This window comes from Bombyx mori, chromosome 1 (genome assembly GCF_030269925.1).
Source record: "Bombyx mori chromosome 1, ASM3026992v2".
NCBI lineage: Eukaryota > Metazoa > Arthropoda > Insecta > Lepidoptera > Bombycidae > Bombyx > Bombyx mori.
Window position 1 is genome coordinate 19791382 of NC_085107.1, and position 23271 is coordinate 19814652.

Below are 23271 nucleotides of genomic sequence, written 5' to 3' on the forward strand. Positions count from 1 at the left end.
GAACAAATGAAAAAACAAATTACAAATTTAACATCTGCTATTTTATGACTCATTCTTAACTTTCGTGGAACTTCCTATCATTGTTTTTGTATTGTTTTCTCGTCAATATTGAACCTATTCTATTTCGTGGAACTAAATATGTAACGTTGTTATTTTATCGCATTCTTTTATCGCATTCTTTTCGAATGGACACGTGTGCCTGTGTACTGTCCTGTTTGTCGGACTTACTCAGTTTATCGTTAATCAATTGCGAAGGAAAGTTCTGTTCTGCATCATGTAAAAACGGATAATTAAAGTTCTGTCATTAAAGTCATAAACTTAAAATAGTGAATGCATTTGAATCCGGAAAATCGCGAAACGAAATTCAGAGGGAGCACTAGCGAGAAACTCGGGTTAGTGAGAAACCTCTATAAGCGAGAATGAGATTGTGCTCCCTTGAACTCTCGCTTATCCAGGTTTGACTGTTTATCTGTCGTCCCGCTCGTCTAACCGGAAAACAGGATTGCTTCGTTACTGTAATAGATAAAATAATCCAACCACCACTGCTAAATGCTCCATAATGAACACTTATTAATTACACAAAACCGATTTTTGTTATATATTTTTTTTACTTAGATGGATGGACGAGCTCACGGCCCACCTGATGTTAAGTGGTTACCGGAGCCCATAGACATCTACAACGTAAATGCGCCACCCACCTTGAAATATAAGTTTTAAGGTCTCAAGTTTAGTTACAACAATTGCCCCACCCTTCAAACCGAAACGCATTACTGCTTCACGGCAGAATTAAGCGGAGTGATGGTACCTATCCGTGCGGACTCACAAGAGGTCCTACCACCAGTAAAAAGTTATTATTAAGTAATTTATGAAGTTAGCAATTATTTAGTAAAACATCAATAAAGATTTATTATTTATTATTCGGCGTTACGATTACACCCAGCCTTCTTACCATTAAGCCGATGACGTTTCGATCGCAATGTACTACAAAAGGCTACAAATACATACGTAGTGTACGATTGCTTTACAGCCAAAATAGGCTAGACAGTGATTTCAACCATCGTTTGCGACTACTAACCGCGCCCTGTCGTAGCTTTATTTATACATTTATATACGAGTACACAACTATATAGATATTTATTTATTTATTTAAGGATTACCAACATGGTTTACAGTAAGACATAAAATAACATTGCAATTGATAAATGCAACTAACTCTAATTAGAGGCAATCACAGCATGCATTACATTAATAGAATGACAACAAGGACAGTAATACCCGAGTACTCAGACCAAGGCTGAGGCTGAGGTACAACAAAAACTTTTTATAATTTTGTTCCTGAATATTGGAAGGGAATCGCCAAATATGTCAAGGTTTTCTGCTTTACTGACTAGATTATTATAAAAAGGTTAATTAGACAAGGAGCAGGTGAGTGCTTGCCTAAATTGGTTCTGCTAAAGCGGGTGCTGAAAAGAGCAACGGGGCGACGAGGTAACCTGGATGGCACCTTTAAAGAGAGTTTATTGAGGATGAATTGGGAGTCAACAGCACCGCTCATAGCTTGAGATAAAAACACAAGCCTAACATATCGCAGCGATCACTTAATGCTTGCATTTTAAAATGTTTAACCCTGTCAACATAAGATTCAACATAATTAGGCGGCCTAAAACGATACATGTGGCGAAGTAACTTTTTTTGAATTCTCTCAATCCTGTTAATATTAAAATATATTAATTAATAATAATAATAATAAAATTAAAATAATAATATTAAAATTACTTAGCTGTAAAAGATCACACAAAACCATGAGACATAACTATTAATAATAAATATTACTTATATTTGTTCAATGATCATAATAACTATCAGTCAAAGATTTACATTCATTTTATTTACATATTTTTGTAATGGCCATATTCTCTTGTGAAGCTCGGAAAAAAATCCCTTTTTTATTGTTATAATGATAAGTTCGTCAAGAAATCGTTAAACAAGAAAATGGAATTGACCAACAGAGTAATAAATAGTATTTACTTTGTCTATAGATTTTGTAAGTGCAATTTTAGCCGATAAGTTAAGCGGTGTAATGCCTAGAAAATAGACATAATATTATACGCCCAGAGACAGCCAATAATATTAAAAGACATTATCGACACGAAGATTTAGTTTAAATTCCAGTCTTACAAAATTTTTTCAGATTATTATGCCAGTTTATAAAATTGTTTCATTAGCACAATTTGGCTATTCATTTTTAGGAGTTAGGGTTTAGAAATTATTTATCGACACAAACAGAATAGTATTCACTAATCGTTCTTAATGTCGAAATTTATGGTCCAACTAAAGATATGTAATTTTGCAATGCCGTTTTAAATTATTTTCTTTAAAAGTGATCGGACTAGTTTATTGAAAGTTATGATAACTAACGGCCCAAATGTGCTGAGATAAAGTTTATTTATATGAAAAGAAAACTTCGCTAAACAATAAGCAATGTTTGAAAATGTTAATTTTGTTTGTAAATACTTACTTGCTCGGAAATTTATAACAAAGAATAGATAGTAAAGTGACTAAGCGTCGTCAGGTTTATGCAGTGTTGAAGAACATCAGAGACCTCGTATGAAAGTAAATCACGAATACCTTACAAAAGTAGGTGCTTTGTTGGTTTTAAGTTTTATTTTTCCTAATCCGTAGGTCACTAAGTGTCATGTGTCGGTCATCTTGACACAAAGAGCGTTCTACGTCGCCGTACGTACCGGTCGCTTTTTTTTTTTGGTGAGTGATATTATCAGTTTATAACGGCCTATTAAACTGCCGATATTTAATAAAAACTCTCTTAATAAATACTGGTATGGCGTATTGTGAATCTGTAAGAGTAATTTAATATTTAAATATATTTTTTTTATTGCCCTTGTAGGCAGACGAGCACACGGCCCACCTGATGGTGAGTGGTTACCGTCACCCATGGACTTCAGCAATGCCAGGGGCAGAGCCGAGCCGCTGCCTACCGCTTAATACTCTCCACAAGCCTCGTTTGAAGAAGGACATGTCATAGCGCTTGGGAAACACCGTGGAGGGGAGCTCATTCTATAGCCGGATTCCTTCCTAATTCTGCCACATAGACATAATGGATTTAATGGAAAGAGGATCTTTGTTACAACAACCACTGGAGCCTCGAATTTACATCCCAAGGTGAACGTGGCGTCTGGCGAATTTAGTTTATTTTGAAGATTACCGAAGGCCCGAAGGCTTTTGTAGAGTCACCATGACGGGGCGAATCTAATAACGAACTCGTAGCTGCTCAACCGCGACTTCTCCATCTACATTAATTAAACATAAAATGTGAAATTATTATGTTAGTTATTCTAATGCGTAGGCAACAATATCGTTTTCGTAATGACGCACTGCCGTGTGAAGGTTAGTTGCATGTTAATTTATTTATCTGTCTAGGCTTGCTATTCCCAGAGGTCATAGAATATGGTTCACTAAAAAAAAAACAAAATAAAGACAAACATATATAGTCGTACATGCTATGACGTATTTTTTTAAAGGAAATTCAAGAGCCTCCACATTGGACAGCAGCTTGGCAGTGACCCTGACATTAGCCGATCGCCAACTAGGGTCCTTTTTTTTACTTTGCGCGCATCGATTCCCACTTATAGTTCGTCTATCGTGGGGATTCAACGGCTTAGATAAGGCGTGTGCTGCAACTCCCTTCACGTTACAAAGCGTGTTCAAAACCTAGCAAATTAAATCTGACCTCACTTTACCATAAAATGGTAATTTAATGTTATTACGGAAGCTCCACGTCGCGCCTATGCAGGAGGGAGTAATTATTATTATTTCTGCGGAGAATTTGACGCTCACTAAGCGGAGAGTCAAGTTAAAACCCCCGTACGTGGTTCACAAGACAATAGTACATTGTGCATCAAGGGAGAACAGTTGGACATTTCCTCCCGCGTGTAAAATTGATTCATAAAAACAACAATTTAACTGTTTTTTTTTATTTTTAAATAAACTACTACTAATTGAATAACAGATGTCTGATGATCTCATATTTGTTTAATACTTCACTATTAAATTTTATTGCCTTTTGTTTATTTCACTTTTACACTAAGCACAATATTGCAAATTACCCGAGCACAACAAGTGTGGAGAATTTTAGGTGCGTGAGAGCAGACGTAGACACTAACGCGCACTCTTTAAAAAAAGTCAACATTGATGATTGATGGTGGCTCATGAACGTCAGCAAAGCCCGGAGCTCATCCCAACGGCTTCCTATCGCAAACTACAAACTATGTCAAGATTAGGCAGAATGGCGGGTAAGGTAAATAAGAGCTTCACAGTATGCAAGCTAGTTTCGCAAAGCTTTTCACACAAACTAATCAATAGAGGGCGACCTTCAGTACGAACTATTGAAAATTACTTAAAATTTTCACTAATCTATTATTCTCCAGAGCGAACATTAAATCCTAAAATGAGGTTAATAATTTAAAGTCATAGTTAAATAGAATAGTAATACAAATTTAAACAATTTTCATTAACTCATGTACTTTATTATTATTTTTTACCCAAATAATAAACGGAATCCTTAAGTACATACTTACGAATTCTAAACATAATGAAATTAAAAATGATTATTACAGTAAAGTTGAAAATCGTTTATTGTATACGAATACATTGATATAAAACTGCACAGCATAGAAAAGTTTACATTGGGCGGTATTATCATTGTCTATCATTGTCTATTACTATCTATATATCTCTCTGAATAAAGTTTGTTATACATAGACTATAGATTATTTAAAACAGATGTAAAAATGAAGGCGATTACTTATAACTATTTTTAAAGGTATATTAATTTGACGTGACTTTTATTGCTTTTCAAAGGCAGGGGAACAGCGTTCGTCGATGACTACCGTCGCCCGTGGACATCGGCAATGAGAGTAGCAACTCCACTGGTAAATGTAATACGGGCTAAACAGCCTAAATTACATTTTTGATTACCAAGAAAAAACAAAAACGTATAAATGAAGGACAGATTCTAAACATTCATTAACATAATTACCTAAACAACATTATTTTATATAAATAGAAATATTTAGTTGCGTAAATAGAAAATTGATGAATGGTCGATTATTAAAATTGATGATCACAACAGACATAATATGGAAGGTGGGGCATAGGTCTTTGACGTAACAACCCAATTTTATATAATTATGAGGTGTTTTAACACAAAATGAACGTATGCAATATTTGTGATTAGTCTACATACATACATACTATGAGATACCTAAACAGAAAGAAGTTTATTGTGGAAAAAAAATAAGTGGATAAAAAAATAAGTAATATAATTACGAAATTTATTGTTCTTGCTTTAAAATAATACACATATCCAACACTTACGATCTTATTCATAACAAAATGTTTATCTAATGCGTGAATCGGTAAAAGTTCATTTAAACCAATCAACTGTTTATTAACTGTTCTTATAACGAGCGGGCTATACAGATACGATAACCGATTATGAATTAGGCCTCAAATTACCCAAATGTTTTCAGTGGCAACAATATACATCTAACGAAAGTTTAAGATTCAAACAACCATTTTATATACTATTCGAAATGGCATGCGATTTTCAACTTTAAGTCGATATGAGTTGGTACAAAATGTATTTCAAATTTCGTTTAAGCAGCGCCTCAAGGAATACTTAAGAAAACAAACAGCACATTTAACGTATCGTTGGCGGACAACTGTGTGTTTAGTGCGAGTTTTTTTAACGTTCTCGATAGCGTAAAAGTTAACGCAAATTTGTATGCAGTTCGAAAGTTTTCCTACGTTTGCCGCCAGGGGCGCTGTTCCAACTCCATACAAACTTGAGTTAACTTTTACGCTATCGAGAACGTTCAAAAACTCGCACTGAGCACACTGAGCGCGGCTGAGCTCCTTTACACTGTCACTGCCCAAAACTTCGTATAACTTTATAAATAATAGAAACACTTCAATTCACATAATACTTTAATCTTAAACTGTATTAGCACTTTATGAAATACATACGCTTTTTGTTTTGTTTTCTTCTTTTAAGATTACAATTTATAGTTTTAATAATTAATTAAAAATAAAATATAAAACAGGAATAACTACAACCTAAAGTATGTCCGTACATTAGCCGATTAAGTCTTCTACGTCCGAGAGGTCCTGTGAACAATACAGATAGTTCATTAATATACATACATATATGTATAGGTTTCTTAACTACTTTTATAAATTGAAATAATCATACATAATTTATCATACGTACACAGACACTCACAACATACTATAACAATCGAAGTGAAATATATTTTTGATTGTAATCGAATGGAAAGATCATTTACATATTTGGAATTAGACGAATCACAATAAATAATATGTAACAAAAACGTTTTATTTTAACCATGATAACAAAGAATCGTAATGCACAGATGTTCGTAATAAATATTTGTCATTCACTTCTATGTACATAGCTGCATCAAACAATGCAATTTTATGTACACGAACCAGATCGTGAAATTACATGCACTATTTTATTGTATCATATAAGATAATACATTTTTTCTTTAATTTCAATTTAAATAACATATCTTCCACTTCAAACTGTTTCTGGTACACATTAACTCGTTTAGTTCTACGAGGAAACTTTTGATATTCTCAAGGCTTTAACCTTGTCTTAAATAAGTATTATTATCGTTATTATCATATTTTATACTGTCGAATTTAAATCAAAAAATACAGATGATGATCATTTGTGTCTGATAACTCATTTTCAGTAATACACATTAAACTGTGGTCCAATAAATATTGCTTTAATCAATCATTTTAAATACGGCAGTTCGAAATGGTAACAAGTCAGAAACGTGTTCTTTAATTATTTGATTGGGCTATTGGATTACCTGCTATTAATTGGATACTCGTTTCTGGTCGTGGTTAATTTTTTTCTTATCTCATACTTATTTAAGTGCTTTGAATTTCGGTTCAATTGTTTACCCTCTCCGGCATTATATCGACGCTTGAAAGGCAAACGTGACTAAGCGACAATGCGTAAACTTTACAGTAGACTAATTTAAAGTTGAAATACTTTCAACGAATCTAGCTGTAGGATTGAAATGATTTTAATAGACCTACAAATATAAATTTTTTGCGCATCGAATATGGTTATTGCCTATTATCTATACTTATATTACAAAGAGGAAAGATTTGTTTGTTTGTATTGAATAGGATCCAAAACTACTGAACCGATTTCAAAAATTCTTTCACTGTTTGGAAGCTACACTATTCCCGAGTGACATTGGCATAATCTTTTTTGAAAAAAAATAGGGATCCTTACTAAAACTCCAATAATGTAACCCAAAGTGTAAAAAAGTTCCCTAAAATATTCTTTACATTGCGTGCCCGGCGAAAACTATTGATGATAGAATAAAATGATGTACTACGACTTTGTAGAACACATTATTATTTACAAAAAGTTTCGCGACAGCATATGTCTAACTATTATAATTATACTTCAATAAGTGATCTTTTATTTAAAAAAATAAAACAACGTTAAATATCGTTGAAAATTTTGTTAAAGACCCGAGCGGAGCCGGAGCGGGCCGCTAGTTTATGTACAAAGCAGTTATTGTCGCTTAGTCACGTTTGCCTCTCAAGCGTCGATACGTTCTGCTCAATTGAAATACTCACATCGTTATCGACGTGGTTTTCGAATTCGATTTCACCGAATTCCCGTTCTATCTCCTCCATGATGTCGATTGAAATTTTACGTTTCTGTTGACTTTCGCTCGTCGTGTTCCCATTTGTCGCATCCTCTCTGCTGTCCCCTTCAGAATCTTGTATTTGACTACAAAATTTACAGCACATTAATATATTTTTTTTTTATTGCTTAGCTGGGTGGACGATTTCACAGCCCACCTGGTGTTAAGTGGTTACTGGAGCCCATAGACATCCACGACGTAAATGCGCCACCTTACCTTGAGATATAAGTTCTAAGGTCTCAGTATAGTTACGAGTTACTATTTACTAGTGAAGCCACTAGTAAGCAGTAGTCGAAATTCGACTATAATTAACTAAAATTCTAAGTTTCTACACTATTATGATTCTATTTTCAACTAGTTATTATACTTCTATAATCACAAACGCCAAGACTACACTATAGAAAAATATTAATAAAGACAAACAATATTTAATCTATTTTCAATTTGACAACAGAGGTCAAGAACAAAAGTTAGATAATAAATAAATAGTATGCATGCGTGTGTGCGTCAAATCCATGGTAGTGTGTGTAATGTTTTTTTTATTGATTTAATGTATTTATTAGGCATAATTTAAAAAAATATTAAAATTGTGCAATCCTTCTCTATATTCTCTATAAGTGTGGGAAATATCATACACCTCAGACCGCGCAATTTTCCTAAAAAGGGCTACAAAGTTTTTGCTTTACGTATTAATATATAGATTCTATATCTATATAGGTTAAGTGTTTATCTGTGGCGTAAAATTTCCACTCAAAGAACTGACCTTCGGCGAAGACGCAAAATGACAGTGTGAAGATTACAAAATATAATACTGTTAGTAAGTGTTATGTGTTCAATCGACATGTTTGTTAATGATAAACTCGAATGATAACAATGTGTTTCGCGAAAAAAATATCACGCAGGTTTACGATTGATACTAAATTATACGCTACGGTATCAGAGTAAGTTTTCGTATAATGTATGAATAATAGATAGGTCGTGTTCAGATTATAATCTATATACATAAAACAATGAGTTTAGCTTCCTGAATAGTCTTTGTTTTTTTTTAATGCTTAGATGTGTGGACGAGCTCACAGCCCACCTGGTGTTAAGTGGCCCATAGACATCTTTTTGGAGTTTACTCCTTTAGAATCGATTTACATATATAGGCCCGGGGTATGAAAATTATGGGGACCAAAATCGTACTAGCATGTCACACGAAATGCGTTATGCGCCTGATTGCGCATGTCACACGAAATGCGTCATCGCAGGTGACGCCGGGCTGCTGCGCCGGCAGTCCGCCACAAAGCCTCGTACTGATCGCGCGTTTCTCTCATTATTGTATTTTCATATATTTGTTAGTCGTTTGTTTTGTGTCTCGTTAATTTGTTAATAATCTGTAGTGTATCGTGTTGTCGTAATATAGAACTATTTCTCGTATTGTTTCGTTTAATTTTTTATATCCAGTAAACTCCAGTCGTGCGTCGGAGCGGACACACACACTTTTTTTTTTTTATTGTCTTTGTAGGCAGACGAGCGTACCTGGTGGTAAGTGGTTACCGTCGCCCATGGACTTCAGCAATGCCAGGGGCAGAGCCAAGCCGCTGCCTACCGCTTAATACTCTCCACAAGCCTCGTTTGAAGAAGGACATGTCATAGCGCTCGGGAAACACCGTGGAGGGGAGCTCATTCCATAGCCGGATGGTACGTGGCAAAAAAGATCTCTGGAAACGCACTGTGGATGACCGCAGTGGCTCCAGGTAGTATGGTTGCACTCTACTCCGGTGGCGGGCGGTGCGATGGTAAAAACGAGATGCCGGTATCATCTCGAACAATTCCTCAGAGCACTCCTCATGGAACATGCGGTACAAAATACAGAGTGAACCGAAGTCCCTCCGCAGACCCAGAGGCTCCAAGCGATCCGTCTACAACGTCAATGCGCCACCCACCTTGAGCTATAAGTTCTAAGATCTCAGTATAGTTACAACGGCTGCCCTGCCGTTCAAACCGAAACCCATTACTGCTTCACGGCAGAAACAGGCAGGGTGGTGGTATCTACTTACGCGGACAACACGTGCTACGGGTAGTAACGTGTGTTTTAGATTTAGATTAAGACTACAAACTTGTGATTGAGTAGCGGCGGTATGTTGAGGGGCCCTCGTCGTTTCGCTTCGGCGTATTCCGCGGCGATGTCTCGTTCCGTATTCGTGATCTTTGAATTCGGCTCGACGGCCTCCATGGCGGTGCTCTGTTCGTAACCGAATTCGCGTTGGAAGTATTCGAGCTCTAACGATTCCTGTTGTTGATCGAGATAAAGTATCAAAATTAGTCGGGTCAGGTACGTACGTGACAACGAGTGTCACAACTTTAAAACGTATGTCTTATCTTTAAATGTCGGGAAATACACATATGTATCGAGAGATGTAAAAGGCTATTAGGTTTAAGCGACATTTCTCTTGACACGCAACATTTATCTTTGTAATTAAAGATGCGTTTTACTTGCTATTAACATCAACAGTTTGACGTTTTTACTTGAACCTCAATTAGTCTTCTGAACATCACACCGAGCAAGATCGAACAATTACTAGTTAATAATAAATAGCCTTTGCAGCAGACACTCGGGAGGAAAAAATTGTAACGAACAGTCTGATAATTATGTGTTATTAACATAATTATATGTAATACTTACTAACAAAATGTAATGATTTTTTTTAAACTGAAATGAATTATTAATGATAATAATAATTAATACTACTCCATTCAAATAGCTAAAGTATGAAGTTTTTTATATGATATTTTTTTCAAAATTCGTAACTTTTAAATCTATAAAAATGAATTACTGTTCGTTAGTCTCGCTAAAACTAGAGAACGGCTGGACCGATTTGGCTAATTATGCTCTTGAATTATTTGTGGAAGTCCAGAGAAGGTTTAAAAGGTAAAAAAATATGAAAATGCTAGGAATTAAATAAAAATAACAATTTTGTTTTTCCTTTGATGTGTCCCCCGTCGGACGGATTCCTTTTGTTTGTTTTAAGTTTATTTTATACAAAAGTTTAGGTTTTTTATTTATCGATTGAGGCACTACGAAGTCTGCCGGGTCATCTAGTATTACAAAATATATCTCTCTCCTATATAGTTGCAAAAATGTCGCCTAAACTATATAGCCTTTCACCACTCGATATACTCACATTGTATTCCGGAAACAGATTCTCATAGTTGACCGGGTCGGCTAATGACTGACCGGATTTCTTGTTCGTGGCACCAACTGATTCGCGCCACATCTTCACCACTTCGCATATTTTAGACGGAATGTATGATCTGTTCGAAATAATATAATTCATTCATTTCGTTTATCACTTTTTTCACTTACATATTAAGCAGAGGAGAAAATTATAGAATTGCGCTAAGGAAGCTAGATTATGATTTTTACAATATTCTGGTTTGAATTATCAAAGTAATCTATTTTAATTTGCTCAACTATATAATAATCATGTAAAGTCAATAAGACGTCATATTCCATTACGTGGTATACAATTTATTCCTGTTCGCTTTATGATCAAAATACGACCATAATCTTATAATTATTTATGTATTAAATTTTACATTTCTTAAGTACATATTTTTATTGCCTTTTTGGCATACGGGTAATCGATCCACTTAATACTGGCTGTTTATTATTCTAATAAATAGATAATAAAATGCTATTTCATTCTCTGTCTCGCTCTCTTTGTTCCTGGTCATTGAACAAACTAGACGTGTTTTGTGGTGCTCCATTTGTAATATAAATTGTGAAGTTATTACAATAAACTAAGTGTCCACAACCAGTGTATTCTCAATCAGACAATATTCCCAGTGAATTAAAGCAAGTAGATTCAATATTAAACACTGTTTATCCTCCACGCTTTGTACGGTACCTGGCAAAGAATGCGGCTTCGGGCAGCTTATTTCTGGATATGAGAAGCTCAAGACAGCGGTCCAGGTCGTTCAGTGTGAAGTGAGCTACGAACGCGATGTTATCGTCTCCAGATTCACTGGACATTCGTGCCACTTCCTGTAGCAGTGGCTTGTCGCCTGCCGATATAATGTTTGCTTATTTACTTTGTGATAACTAAAATCAGCAGTGTAATTAGATTTAAATATGATTTTAGAACGGAGTTCCTTATGGGACGATGCGGAGGGGTACCCTAATCAGAAAAAAACCTCCGTAACGTAAGATTTTTATTAGTAATGCACACAGTGTACGACTTAACTTTGTAACAACGTACAATTAGTAATGAATACAGTGTAAGACTTAACTTTGTAATAACTTATAAAAAATTACATATTTTTATTATATATTTTTTATAAATCATTGTGAAGAAAATAAAGTTGATAACTTTGTAAAGTAGTTTTTTTATTTATTTTATCAATAAAAAAATTATAATAAAAAATGTATACCCGAATAATTATTTTCTTTATACCTCGAATAGAACTTAAAATTAATATTTTTATAATAAGGAACTTCGTTCCTATCAGGTGTCCCACGATATCACATATTTTTTTTGTCAATTCATCAACAGGTCACATGTTTACCCCAAAAAACATTATATTTTACTTATACAAAAACACGTATGGAGAGCCTACAAATTTATCTAATTACGGTATCTCTTCGAAAGCGAAAACTAATGTATCGATAACATATATGCTTTTGTACTATAGACTCAAAGCAGATATGATGTTAACCATTTAAAGGAACTCATTTAGTGATACCAATAATTTAACTAAAAAAATACCTGTACTCACCAGTGCTAACGGCAAAGAGTAGTAACGCACTGTAATCGTGCGCATTGTGGTAACAAGTTTTGGTAAGTTCAGTTTGGGCTGCAGCAGCGGCGGCGGAACCCAATCTTGACCACCTGGCAGCAGAGGACCTGGACGCCACACCTTCTGCCAGGCCTGCCTCCTCAGCCAGCTGCTTGGCTCGCTCCAGTTCTCCCAACGCTAACGCCAGCTCGAACTGGTGATCCGGCTCCGTGGAAACCGCTAGGGCTTGTTGTTTGAATCCCTGAAGTAATAACGATATCATTAGTGTTTGTTGAAGTAACATTTTGATTAATAAAATGTGTAGTAAAATTTTAAGATCCTAATTTCAGGTCATGATTTTGTGTAAGTATGGTTGTCGCAAAAATGAATTGTCATCTATCTTTTTTTTTTTTTTTTTTTTTTTATTGCTTAGATTTGTGGACGAGCTCACAGCCCACCTGGTGTTAAGTGGTTACTGGAGCCCATAGACATCTACAACGTAGATGCGCCACACACCTTGAGATATAGTTCTAAGGTATAGTCACAACGGCTGCCCCACCCTTCAAACCGAAACGCATTACTGCTTCACGGCAGAAATAGGCGGGGCGGTGGTACCTACCCGTGCGGACTCACAAGAGGTCCTACCACCAGTAATTACGCAAATTATAATTTTGCGGGTTTGATTTTTATTGCACGATGTTATTCCTTCACCGTGGAAGCCAATCGTGAACATTTGTTGAGTACGTATTTCATTAGAAAAATTGGTACCCGCCTGCGGGATTCGAACACCGGTGCATCGCTAGATACGAATGCACCGGACGTCTTATCCTTTAGGCCACGACGACTTAACTCTCTCTCTTTATCTCTGTAGTCTAAAGTATTTTAATTAATGATTATAAGCGATTTTCTTTTCAAATGGGCAGCCGTATATGCAGCAAATTTATCAGTAACAAATCCCATAACAATATAAAGTCAAACCACATGATTATTTCACAACAGAAATAAGCAGTATGGTGGTAGTAGTTATTGCGAGATTGACTCAATTACACTAATCTATATAGTTATTTTGCTGTATTAATCAGAAAAATGTTACCTGCTTTTCTAAGAAATGTGCGACCCTTGTTCGATGCTCGGTAGGAATTGTGGGTAGGACACGATCGGCAGTCTCAAAATCGCCCCGCATCACTGCTGTCTGGTACTCCAGCACAGATAGTAGTAATGAATAAGAAACAATGTTTAACTCTTTGTCGTTTAGGTATAATCTGGGAATATAAAATTATTATTGTTTACAATCATACATATTAATCGTAAAAAGATTCAGGCTCAATTTCGTATAATAAATTAATGGGTTGTACAAACGTTATCGTCAGGTTTGAGCCCCGTGAGCTCACCTACTAGCCCGGCGACGCTGACATGGTATCTCTACACCATCAGCTTAGGTAGGAAAAAAACCTTAAAGGCCCTAATATATTTGTTTTTAAATAGAGTACCTAAAACCTGATGCAGCTCCATCTACCGGGTTCTAACCTAATCGACGCAGAGACCTACACGAACACAAAAAATATCAAAATTGGTTCATCTGTGTAGGGAGAGTTCTGCGACAAAACATACAGATCTCTTTTGTATATTATATTATACTAGCTGACCCGGCGAACTTTGTTCCACTTGTCGGGAAAGATTCGATCTTCGATTCGACTTGGTCGCGGCATTGTCAATGATTATTCAAAGAGAATAAAAATTACTGATTATTACTGATTATTGATTTCTGACAAAATTAATAAATATCGAAATTTCAACCACACTTCACCATAGGCAAAATTATGTTTAGCTGTAATTTGCGTTTTGTTATTCCATGTCAGTTGAGTTTTTGTTATAACACCTTTTATAGTGACTTGTAATCTCTTTGACGTTTTGTCACGTCACACGAAAACGCGGTCGTATCAAATGTCCGTCTTCTGGTACCTCCCCGCCTCTTTTCAGCAAATCGGTACAGCTCTTCTTGAGTTATAAATAGCGTAACTAATACTAACTTTATTTATATATGAGGCCTATAAAATCAAAGGCAGCTAAACGCCTTAAAATGTAGTAAAATGGATTAACTATGGCGCCATCTTGTTTAGTTAGTTGGACACGCTTTAGTACTTTCATGTTATAACAAATGGAGCTAAATCTCTAGCAAATTCAGTTCAAAATTTTTATTTTTACTCTGTACACAAATATAAACGAAGTTTTATCATTTAAAATTCAGATTATTAGTAATATTCTCATTCTTTATAAATCTGCTTTAAAATAAAGAATATCGTAGCTACCCGAACAAAGTTATTTCAGTTTCTCAAACCAGGAGTGTTGCTAACACTGATCCTAGCAAGAGCAGTACTTCGATGGATCAGGAGGATCCGTAATGACGTGTTTAGGACCGATTTTTGTAGTTTACCTGAATATTTGAATTGGATTTAGCTGCCTTTGATTTTATAGGCCTCATATATAGATTAAGATTTACCTGTTCTCCTTAGCAACGTATCCCAGTATGTACATAGTGTGGTCGAGATGCGCAACCGTTACAATCTCACCGCCGACGTAGTAGTTTATCCTGTTCAGTGTGTTGGTATATATGAAGCAATCTCCGACCCATATGCCTGTCTTCACTGTTTCGTTGACTTCACCAACTACCTGTTGAATGTAAGATATTATTTTACGGTAGGCAGCGATTTGGCTCTGCTCGTGGCATTGCTGAAGTCCATGGGCGACGGTAACCACTCACCATCAGGTGGATTAAAAAAAAAAGAGAAAAAATCTAACATATTCAATTTTGTTTAAATAAATACCTATGTGTATTCTTACATGGAACTCAATTATGAAGAATGTTTTATTTTTCTTAACTTCATTCATAAGCTAAAGTTTAAAGATATGCCGTTAGCTAGAAAAAAAATAAAGAAATTCTACACGTTTGCAATTAGATATTTTATTTTTAAAATTCTGACCATTTCATGAAGGGAAAAAACCCTTTAACTCAACTCAGTAAGCTGTGACTGATTATGTATTTAGCTGTAAGCAGTATACGAGGGTACAAAGACACAATAATGAGAGTTAAAGGAACATTAGTGACTTCTGTATTCAGATATGATGAAAAAAGATTTTGCTAGCGCAGCGACATCTGGCGTAGAAGGGCAGACGAAGATGATCCATTTCGTGTTAAGCTTCAATTGAACTGTAATCATCATCTGACCGCCTTAGTATAATTTATAATTTTGTTACCTCAAACGCATCTTCAATTCCATCCTCAGTAATGTCGGTATTAGTCTCCCTTGCTCTGGTCACCACGGCAGCGTTGTACTTCAGGATGAAGTAAGTTTCATCGGTAGCCAAACACACAAGGTTCCCGCTTTCAGACCAAAACACGTGACGAGGCTGAATCTCAATACTGTTGAACAATCGTTAGTTTAGTGGTATAAAAAGGACATGAGAGACATTGAGCAAATTGTTGTCGCAACAAAAAAATTGTAAACATAACAACTCTTCTTAAAGGCTTTAGAAACATAATTTCTTGTAAACATCTAAATTAGATAGAGATGAGAATCGTACCGTCTGACCAGTTCCAAATGTTCCCAATCGTAGAACGAGAATGCTACTCCGCTGATAGACTTCACGCCGAGCATGTAACCTCCGAATATACCTGAACAAAACACTACAGTATAATCTTACAACGGTAAACAGTATTATTCATTTCGATAATACTTTTAACTTTTACAATCATAAACTAAACTTGAGCATTTTTATTAGATTGTTTCAGTATATTATTTAGAAAATCATGTATTCATACTAGTAGTAAAGAGATTTTTTCATATAAACAAGAAATCAGCTGATATGTGATTTAAAGTAGTTAAATTTGTTGTGCGTAACCATAAAATTATATAAATAACTCCATTCTTGACCCTGTCGACTTTTAAACCCGTTTACAAAATTTAATCACAAAGTAAAATGGAAATAAAAAAATATCGTACTGTTCTCACCTTCAGCACCGTACTCGGGCTTGAAGCTTTTTCTCTCCTTGAAATTCTTGAAGACTTTAACTGAAGATGAATTCTCTAGAGTCGCATACTCTGAGCTGTCGAATGCCCATACAAACTCCTGGGCCGTCCCGAACGCCTTGTTCCTCAGAGCCATCGCGGTGTATATGATGAACTCACCATCACCGCACACCACCACGAATCTACCGTTCGGATTGTGGGCTATCGTTTGTGGGTATATCTCGCAGGAGCCCATGTCTTTAGCAACGACTGGTACACGCTCTCCGTCCTTTATTTCTGTGCCTAAATATTGAAAGAACTGTGTTGCAATGATTGAATTTTTAGCGAATTTTGAATTTTAAACAATACTTCAAAATCAATTTTGTGTTTGTAATGAAAGTTCTGTTGATTCGAGAAAAATAGACAATGCTATTTTATTAGTATTTTATAATTTTATAGGCAGTAAAGAGTATTTGGGGTCTTATCTTGAGTGCCAGCAGAATAAGTATTTAAATATTTCTTTCTCTCTCACACTCATACACACTTTTTCTATCTTTTATTAATGCGTCTTATTACAAGATAAGAAAACTACCAAACTGAACATTTGATTTTAATTTTGCTTTGTTACCTTCAGGGAGAGCCTTCAAGTTGACCTGCTGCAATTCAGAGTGCTTAGCACAGATAATCTTTCCTCCGTTCACGTCCATAGATATAGCAGGCTCTTCTCTGCCCACTTTTATCATTATCGTACCTTCGTCATACCTATCAATAACAAACGTGAAATTAATATTGAGAAAAATAATTAAGTCTCCTACCATTACAACCAGATATTACTTTGATCCAATTTATCGTAATAATGAAACCTACATTTAATTAAAATATAATCGCCAATTGACTAAAATAACTCACATCTTGAGTAATCATCAAGAAACTCACCCTACAGCGACGTTGTTCGAACCGTGCATGGTGGATATCGTCCATACTCTTTCGAAACCATAATTTAGGGAAGACTTGAGCCTGTAGGTGCCTGCGTGCCATATTCTGAGGGTGCCGTCTTCAGAACCGGTTAGCAGGATCGGAAGCTCGGGGTGGAATGATACTGCTGATACATTCTGAACATGACCTGTCCAAGAATGAGATAAGTTATGTTTGCGTATTTAGGCCCCATCCCAACCCGATGACATTCTGTCGTCTACTTCTCGTAATAAGTCCCAGGAATATATATTTTTATTTGATTTTTTTAAAGCTCGGATTAAATCAATGCAGGACTAAGAAACGCACAATCTTCTATCAAAACTTACCTTCCAATGTTTGTACACATGTCTTATTTTGGTAATCCCATATTTTGACGAGCCTGTCATCAGCTCCACTGATGAGGTAGGGCTTGTCACCGCCATGATAATAGTCCACGCAGTTGACGCCTTTCTCGTGACCTTCTAAAGTGAAGTTCGATATAGAAGCACCAAGTTGCCAAACCTAAAAATAGTACGATAAACATTAAGAAAGTTCAACTATTTTAGACATCGTTACGTGAATGTTGTCCCTTTATGGATACCTTCAGACATGAGGTCAAGGCCCCCATTACATTGTGTAAAAGCTAATTATTTCACCCTTCAAACTAGATGGCATGTCTGCTTCGCGGCAGGATGAGACAGGTTCGTGGTACCTACACATGCGAGCTAACACTCCTCACCATCAGTTTCAGTGCTCATTGCCCATAATCCATTCATCATTCAGAGTCCATGGTTAACCACGAAACCGATACCATCTCTCATGTCCTAAAGTACGCGGCAACATTCTCGTTGTAAGCACTAATTACCACAAGAGCTTTATCGCCTTTACTGATCTATGTCAACAAGAGAAAGGATCTTAACGCAGTTGGCGTCAATACGTCGCCATTATTCCTACCTTCACAGTAGTGTCGAGACTTGCGCTTGCGAAGGTATTGTTATCCTTCGGGTTGATAACGATCTGCATTACGTAATGCGTATGCCCTTCGAATACTTGCTGACATGTCCAATTACGGTCCCAGTTCCACAATTTGATTAGGAGATCATCTGAAATATTGTGTTTATTTGATACTGTATTTTTTCTAAATTCTCTTTGTCAATATGCAGTATGTAATGCTTGATAAGCCTAAGTCATTCCAAGCTCATCATATTTTTTCTCTCTGTTCCTTTCCGTGTAGTAAAATTAGATACAGATCAGAAACCCCTACAATTATTTTCAATAGTTCAAACTATCTTATATCTTACAAGCTACAATTAAAATTAAATATTCCTCAAGTTCATTTAACAGCTTTAAAATAAAACCCAAGGTTTTGTAGACTTCATCGGACAAACATACTTATATATTATTAAGCTAAATAAAATAAATCAAACCAAGTAAAACAGAATTTGTGATTGTTTTTATGCAAATTGTAGACAAGTACATCTATTTCTTTCAAGTACTCACCACTGCAAGTCAATATGTACGGTTGTGTGGGATGAACGGCTATGCATCGCACATAATCCGAATGTGCTTCAAATGAGTGAACCCTCTCCAGGGTGTTGTAGTTGAATACACGTATCTGCATGTCATCTGAGCCAGTTATCACCCAGTTCTTCCGGGGAACAAACTTTGCTGATCTCACCGGGAGATCACATACCTGTTTAAAATAAAACGAATTATTATAAAATTTACTATGTATTGTAATTGGAGGCATTTTGGTTTACTTACAGAATGATGTTTACTCTAATTTAATTTATACGGAGAGTATAAAGCACAGAATTCATTTGAAAATACAAAAAAAAATGTATTCTTAGAAACATGATTTTCAATCACGTTATTTTTTAAGTAATTACTGATGAAGATTAAAACATAGAACAGTAGTTATCCCATGGCAATTGTACTCTGCAATACTCCAACATCATATTTCAAGGTTGAAGACAGTGTATAGGCTCAATCTCTTGACAACCCTCTAATACAGTCAATCAATCAATTGATGGACAGTATATTGATATGTATTGATAGTACAATGAACATATGCACCAAATATTTGCTTTAATAAAAGTCATATGATCAATTCATTTAAATAAGGTATCTATCTGACTTTAATTATTAAATATCCAATAGTGTCATAGAATTCAACTCAATTGTACAATTGTTGTGTGTATGTGTTTTGCTACAAAATGCTTGGTTATTTTAGGTAAAAGTACTGGAAAACAAAGCACTCTCAAGTATTACAAATGAGCAGCCATTTATGTTCGTATCATTAAGAAAATAAAAACAAAAACACAATTTCTCATCTTTATTAAAGATTACTGGAAAATCAAATTATCCGATGAATGCTTAAGCAATGAATGAGATAACATTGACAGTAGAACAATGTTAAATACAGCTGTTGTCCCTATCATTAACAATATAAAAACTTTGCCACATACAAGGAGTCTATTCTTGGACACACTTTAAAGCTACTTAAGTAGCAATTACTGAATAGATGTGTATCAATTTTCTGGTAAAATATATTATAAGCCTGTATGAATAGGTACCGCTGTTCCCATTTTTACTGATTGGAAGTCATGTGATTCAATTTAAATGGAGACTTCGCATAGTTATTGGGAGCGTTCACCTGGTGATGTCTATGGACTCTGTTAACTAATTTTGTCTTAGTGGACTGTGACCTCATTGTGTGACCATCTACGCAATAAAAAAGATATGCTAAGAACAAAGTTGACTGTAGGTAAACATTAACTATTAAATTATGTGAACCTTTCATAACACATTCAGAGAGTATAATGTAACTGAGTTTCAGTTCACTGACTCAAATGCTTTTATTGGCATAAATCAATATGCTATCAATTAATTAATGGTGTTTTGAAATTTGTTGTTACTTATGATTCTCTATTGCTATAATCTTAGATAGCTATAATCTAAGAATCAAAGCTTATATGCTAAAAAGCATGTTTATGTGCAAGTTTTCCATGATTTATTTCATAATATTACATATTTAATAATGATGGATTTCTTTCAATTCAATGAGTACTTTCAATGGTGAAACTGTCATCATTCAGGTTCATAATTAATAGTAGTTGGAACCGATTCTAATATATATGATTAATCTATAATTCATCCATCATGACAAATAATGAATATTCTTGATATCTTTTATTAGAAAACTATTTAATTTTACTTCAGTTTTTTTTTGTGTCGCTGCTGCTATTGTTGAACAGTTTTACGTTTAATTTTTGTGCAAGAACCAAACTACAGAGGAGCTGAAATGAAGTTATAATCATCAAAACCTAAATGAGATGCCTCTGGTAATAATTTCAAGAGATACAAGTGTTCTGATGTTCAAATATCACAGGCAAGTATGAATTTTTGTCGAGCTATTAATATTTATCACTTCCATGAGGGAATATCATCACTATTAATATCAGGTGGGGAGTCAATGAGACCTACTCAGATTAGTGGTGACTATCCCAAAATATTAAATGTCTTCATTGAGGCTCAAATACAGCATCAACCATAATATTACCTTACTTGGACCAATATTCATTACCTTCTTGGTACAGAGAATGCACTCTTCAAGCAGTACCTTTTGCAACCTAAGCTGAAAGCATCTTGGGTGTACTAGTTATCAAATCATATCAACAGGGCTTTTGCATGCAGTTTCGTACTGTTGACCAGAGAAAATATAAATACTTTAGATGTAAATTCACTGTGGAGGTTTTTGATGGCAGAGCTTAATACAATGTACATCTTAATCTGGGAAAACTAACAATTTCTGTCAGGCTAATGAATATTTTGGCCTTGAGTGGCTATATATTCCAGATTATTTTTGAGCTATGAGAAAATAATAATATTGAGTAACAAAGATCCATAGTCATAAATTAATGTAATTACTTACTACTACTAGTGGTAGTATACTGTAGGTCCATCCAAGTAACTGTCACCATTCTACCTATTTCTACAGCAAAGCAAATATGGATTCTCTTTCGAAAGGCAGAACATTTATTACAATTGACCTCACTCATGGTGGACGGAATTGTGAACTACACTGGTTGTCTATTACTATTAGAGCAGTATTTCTGAATACTCTTATCTGACACAAGGCAGGAATAAACTCCAGTCTAAACAGTGAGTAACTATTTTGAAACAAGTGAGAAACATTAATAGCCAAAACCATCCAGGACAATAAAAATTATACTAGTCAGAAAAAAAGAGGTGCATGGCTAATTTAAATCATTCAAGTGTGAATCACTACATACTTTAGAAGAAATTTTATAATGGTAATTAAATAATTTAATTTTCATTACAAAGAACATTCCATTAGATATATCTTATTCACATTTTAGAATTTAACTGACTATTTTTTATATAATTTTGCATATATTTAGAACATATTATTATTATCTCTAACAAACAGTCATAGCTTTTAAAATAAATAAATTCCATGTAATATTTTTATTTCAGTCACTGTTTAACAGATAAAACTTAATTGTTTTGTAATGTAAAGATAACAGAGAAATATATATTTATTATCAGGTTACTTAGGGAAAATATTTTTAACACATTAAGTTTGAATAAGAAATCAGTTTCATAGAAACAGGAGTCCAGATTACGTTCAGAATAGTAAATAATTATGTTTTTATTGTTTGTTTATGGTGAATTTCTTATTTATTGTATTATTCAAGGAAATTGCACAAAAATATGTTGTGATTATGAATAAAGATCATATTTACATAAAATACCTTACAAAATAAATTATAAGTTTTAACTTCGCGTCTTTCAAGACTTGCAATGTGGTGAATGAAATCATGATAAGGACCCTTCATTTGTTTTATAAATGAAATATTATAATATTGATTATCTATGGGAGGAAATTAAATTGGCTATAGCCATATATTGTAGATCAAAGTTCTATGTAATTATCTTAAATTAGAGCTAGCTTAGCAGTGAGTGGCAGTAAAATTATAAAATTTTACAGACACAGATACTTTTTAATACACTTTTCTTAGAAGTACTAGAAGATTAAATCGGCTACAGTTTCATTTCGCATTTAATGTTTAAGTACTATGGTTTCAAAACAGTACAGTTGTTTTCGAAAATAAGCTACGAATTTGAGTTTTGTAAAATTATTTTGAAACCAAAATACTATATTGTATTAATATATTGTACATAAACTGACCTCAAATCTCTTAATTTGAGCGTGAGTCTCATAATTCCATATGTTAACGTCTCCTGAATACAGGGAGCAGAGCAGCCAGGGTTCCGACGGGTGCTGGTCGACGCATTTCACTCGGTCCGACCGCGCCGTCAGCTTCCTCTTGATATCCAGACGCAGAGGCTTCAGAAACATAGCGATACCACGTTATAAATGCACTCAACACATGAAACTACCCTTAATTACAAATGAATTTTTGCATCGCGCAAGTGCCGACATTACAAAGATGACAAAGTGATGACGACTGCGCATTACGTGGCTTTAACTTTTTCGAAAATCTTGTCTTTGGAATATCGATCACTTAAACGCATTTCAGTGTAAAAATTGTTTTCTTACCATTTTTAATGGTTAAAACATGAAAATCGTCATGCAGATTTACAGGACCAGTAGATGTTTGACAGGGTGGGTGGACGTGTCACTTTAGATTTATTCAAAACCGGTTTTATCGGATACGCGAAATTATTACGATTTAGCGGTTAAGTACGGCTTTCGCATCCCAACGAGACATTTTAAGCCATAC

The 23271-nt window shown here is 34.9% G+C and overlaps 1 protein-coding gene across 3 annotated transcripts; it reads right to left on the reverse strand.

The window, feature by feature from the left end:
• Nucleotides 1-5988: 5988 nt before the first annotated feature.
• Nucleotides 5989-23220, reverse strand: COPB2 (coatomer protein complex subunit beta 2). 3 transcript variants are annotated; one of them, XM_012689328.4, is made up of 18 exons: nucleotides 23088-23220; nucleotides 22716-22874; nucleotides 19001-19193; nucleotides 18455-18603; nucleotides 17848-18022; nucleotides 17483-17669; nucleotides 17175-17308; nucleotides 16550-16849; nucleotides 16122-16224; nucleotides 15795-15960; nucleotides 15040-15209; nucleotides 13633-13801; nucleotides 12540-12801; nucleotides 11672-11828; nucleotides 10946-11075; nucleotides 9881-10053; nucleotides 7708-7864; nucleotides 5989-6186 (listed from the first exon to the last, which is right to left on the reverse strand). In XM_012689328.4, the coding sequence occupies exons 1-18, from the start codon at nucleotides 23088-23090 to the stop codon at nucleotides 6154-6156; spliced, it is 2820 nt and encodes a 939-aa protein (XP_012544782.1). In that variant the 5' UTR covers nucleotides 23091-23220; the 3' UTR covers nucleotides 5989-6153.
• Between the last annotated feature and the right edge of the window lie 51 nt (nucleotides 23221-23271).

Coding starts and splice junctions, on each gene's coding strand:
- COPB2 (XM_012689328.4), bottom strand. Junction 16,225..16,549: donor GCCCGAGTACGGTGCTGAAG/GTGAGAACAGTA, acceptor ATTATACTGTAG/TGTTTTGTTCAGGTATATTC. Junction 7,865..9,880: donor CCGCCGCTACTCAATCACAA/GTTTGTAGTCTT, acceptor TAAATTTTGTAG/TCAAATACAAGATTCTGAAG.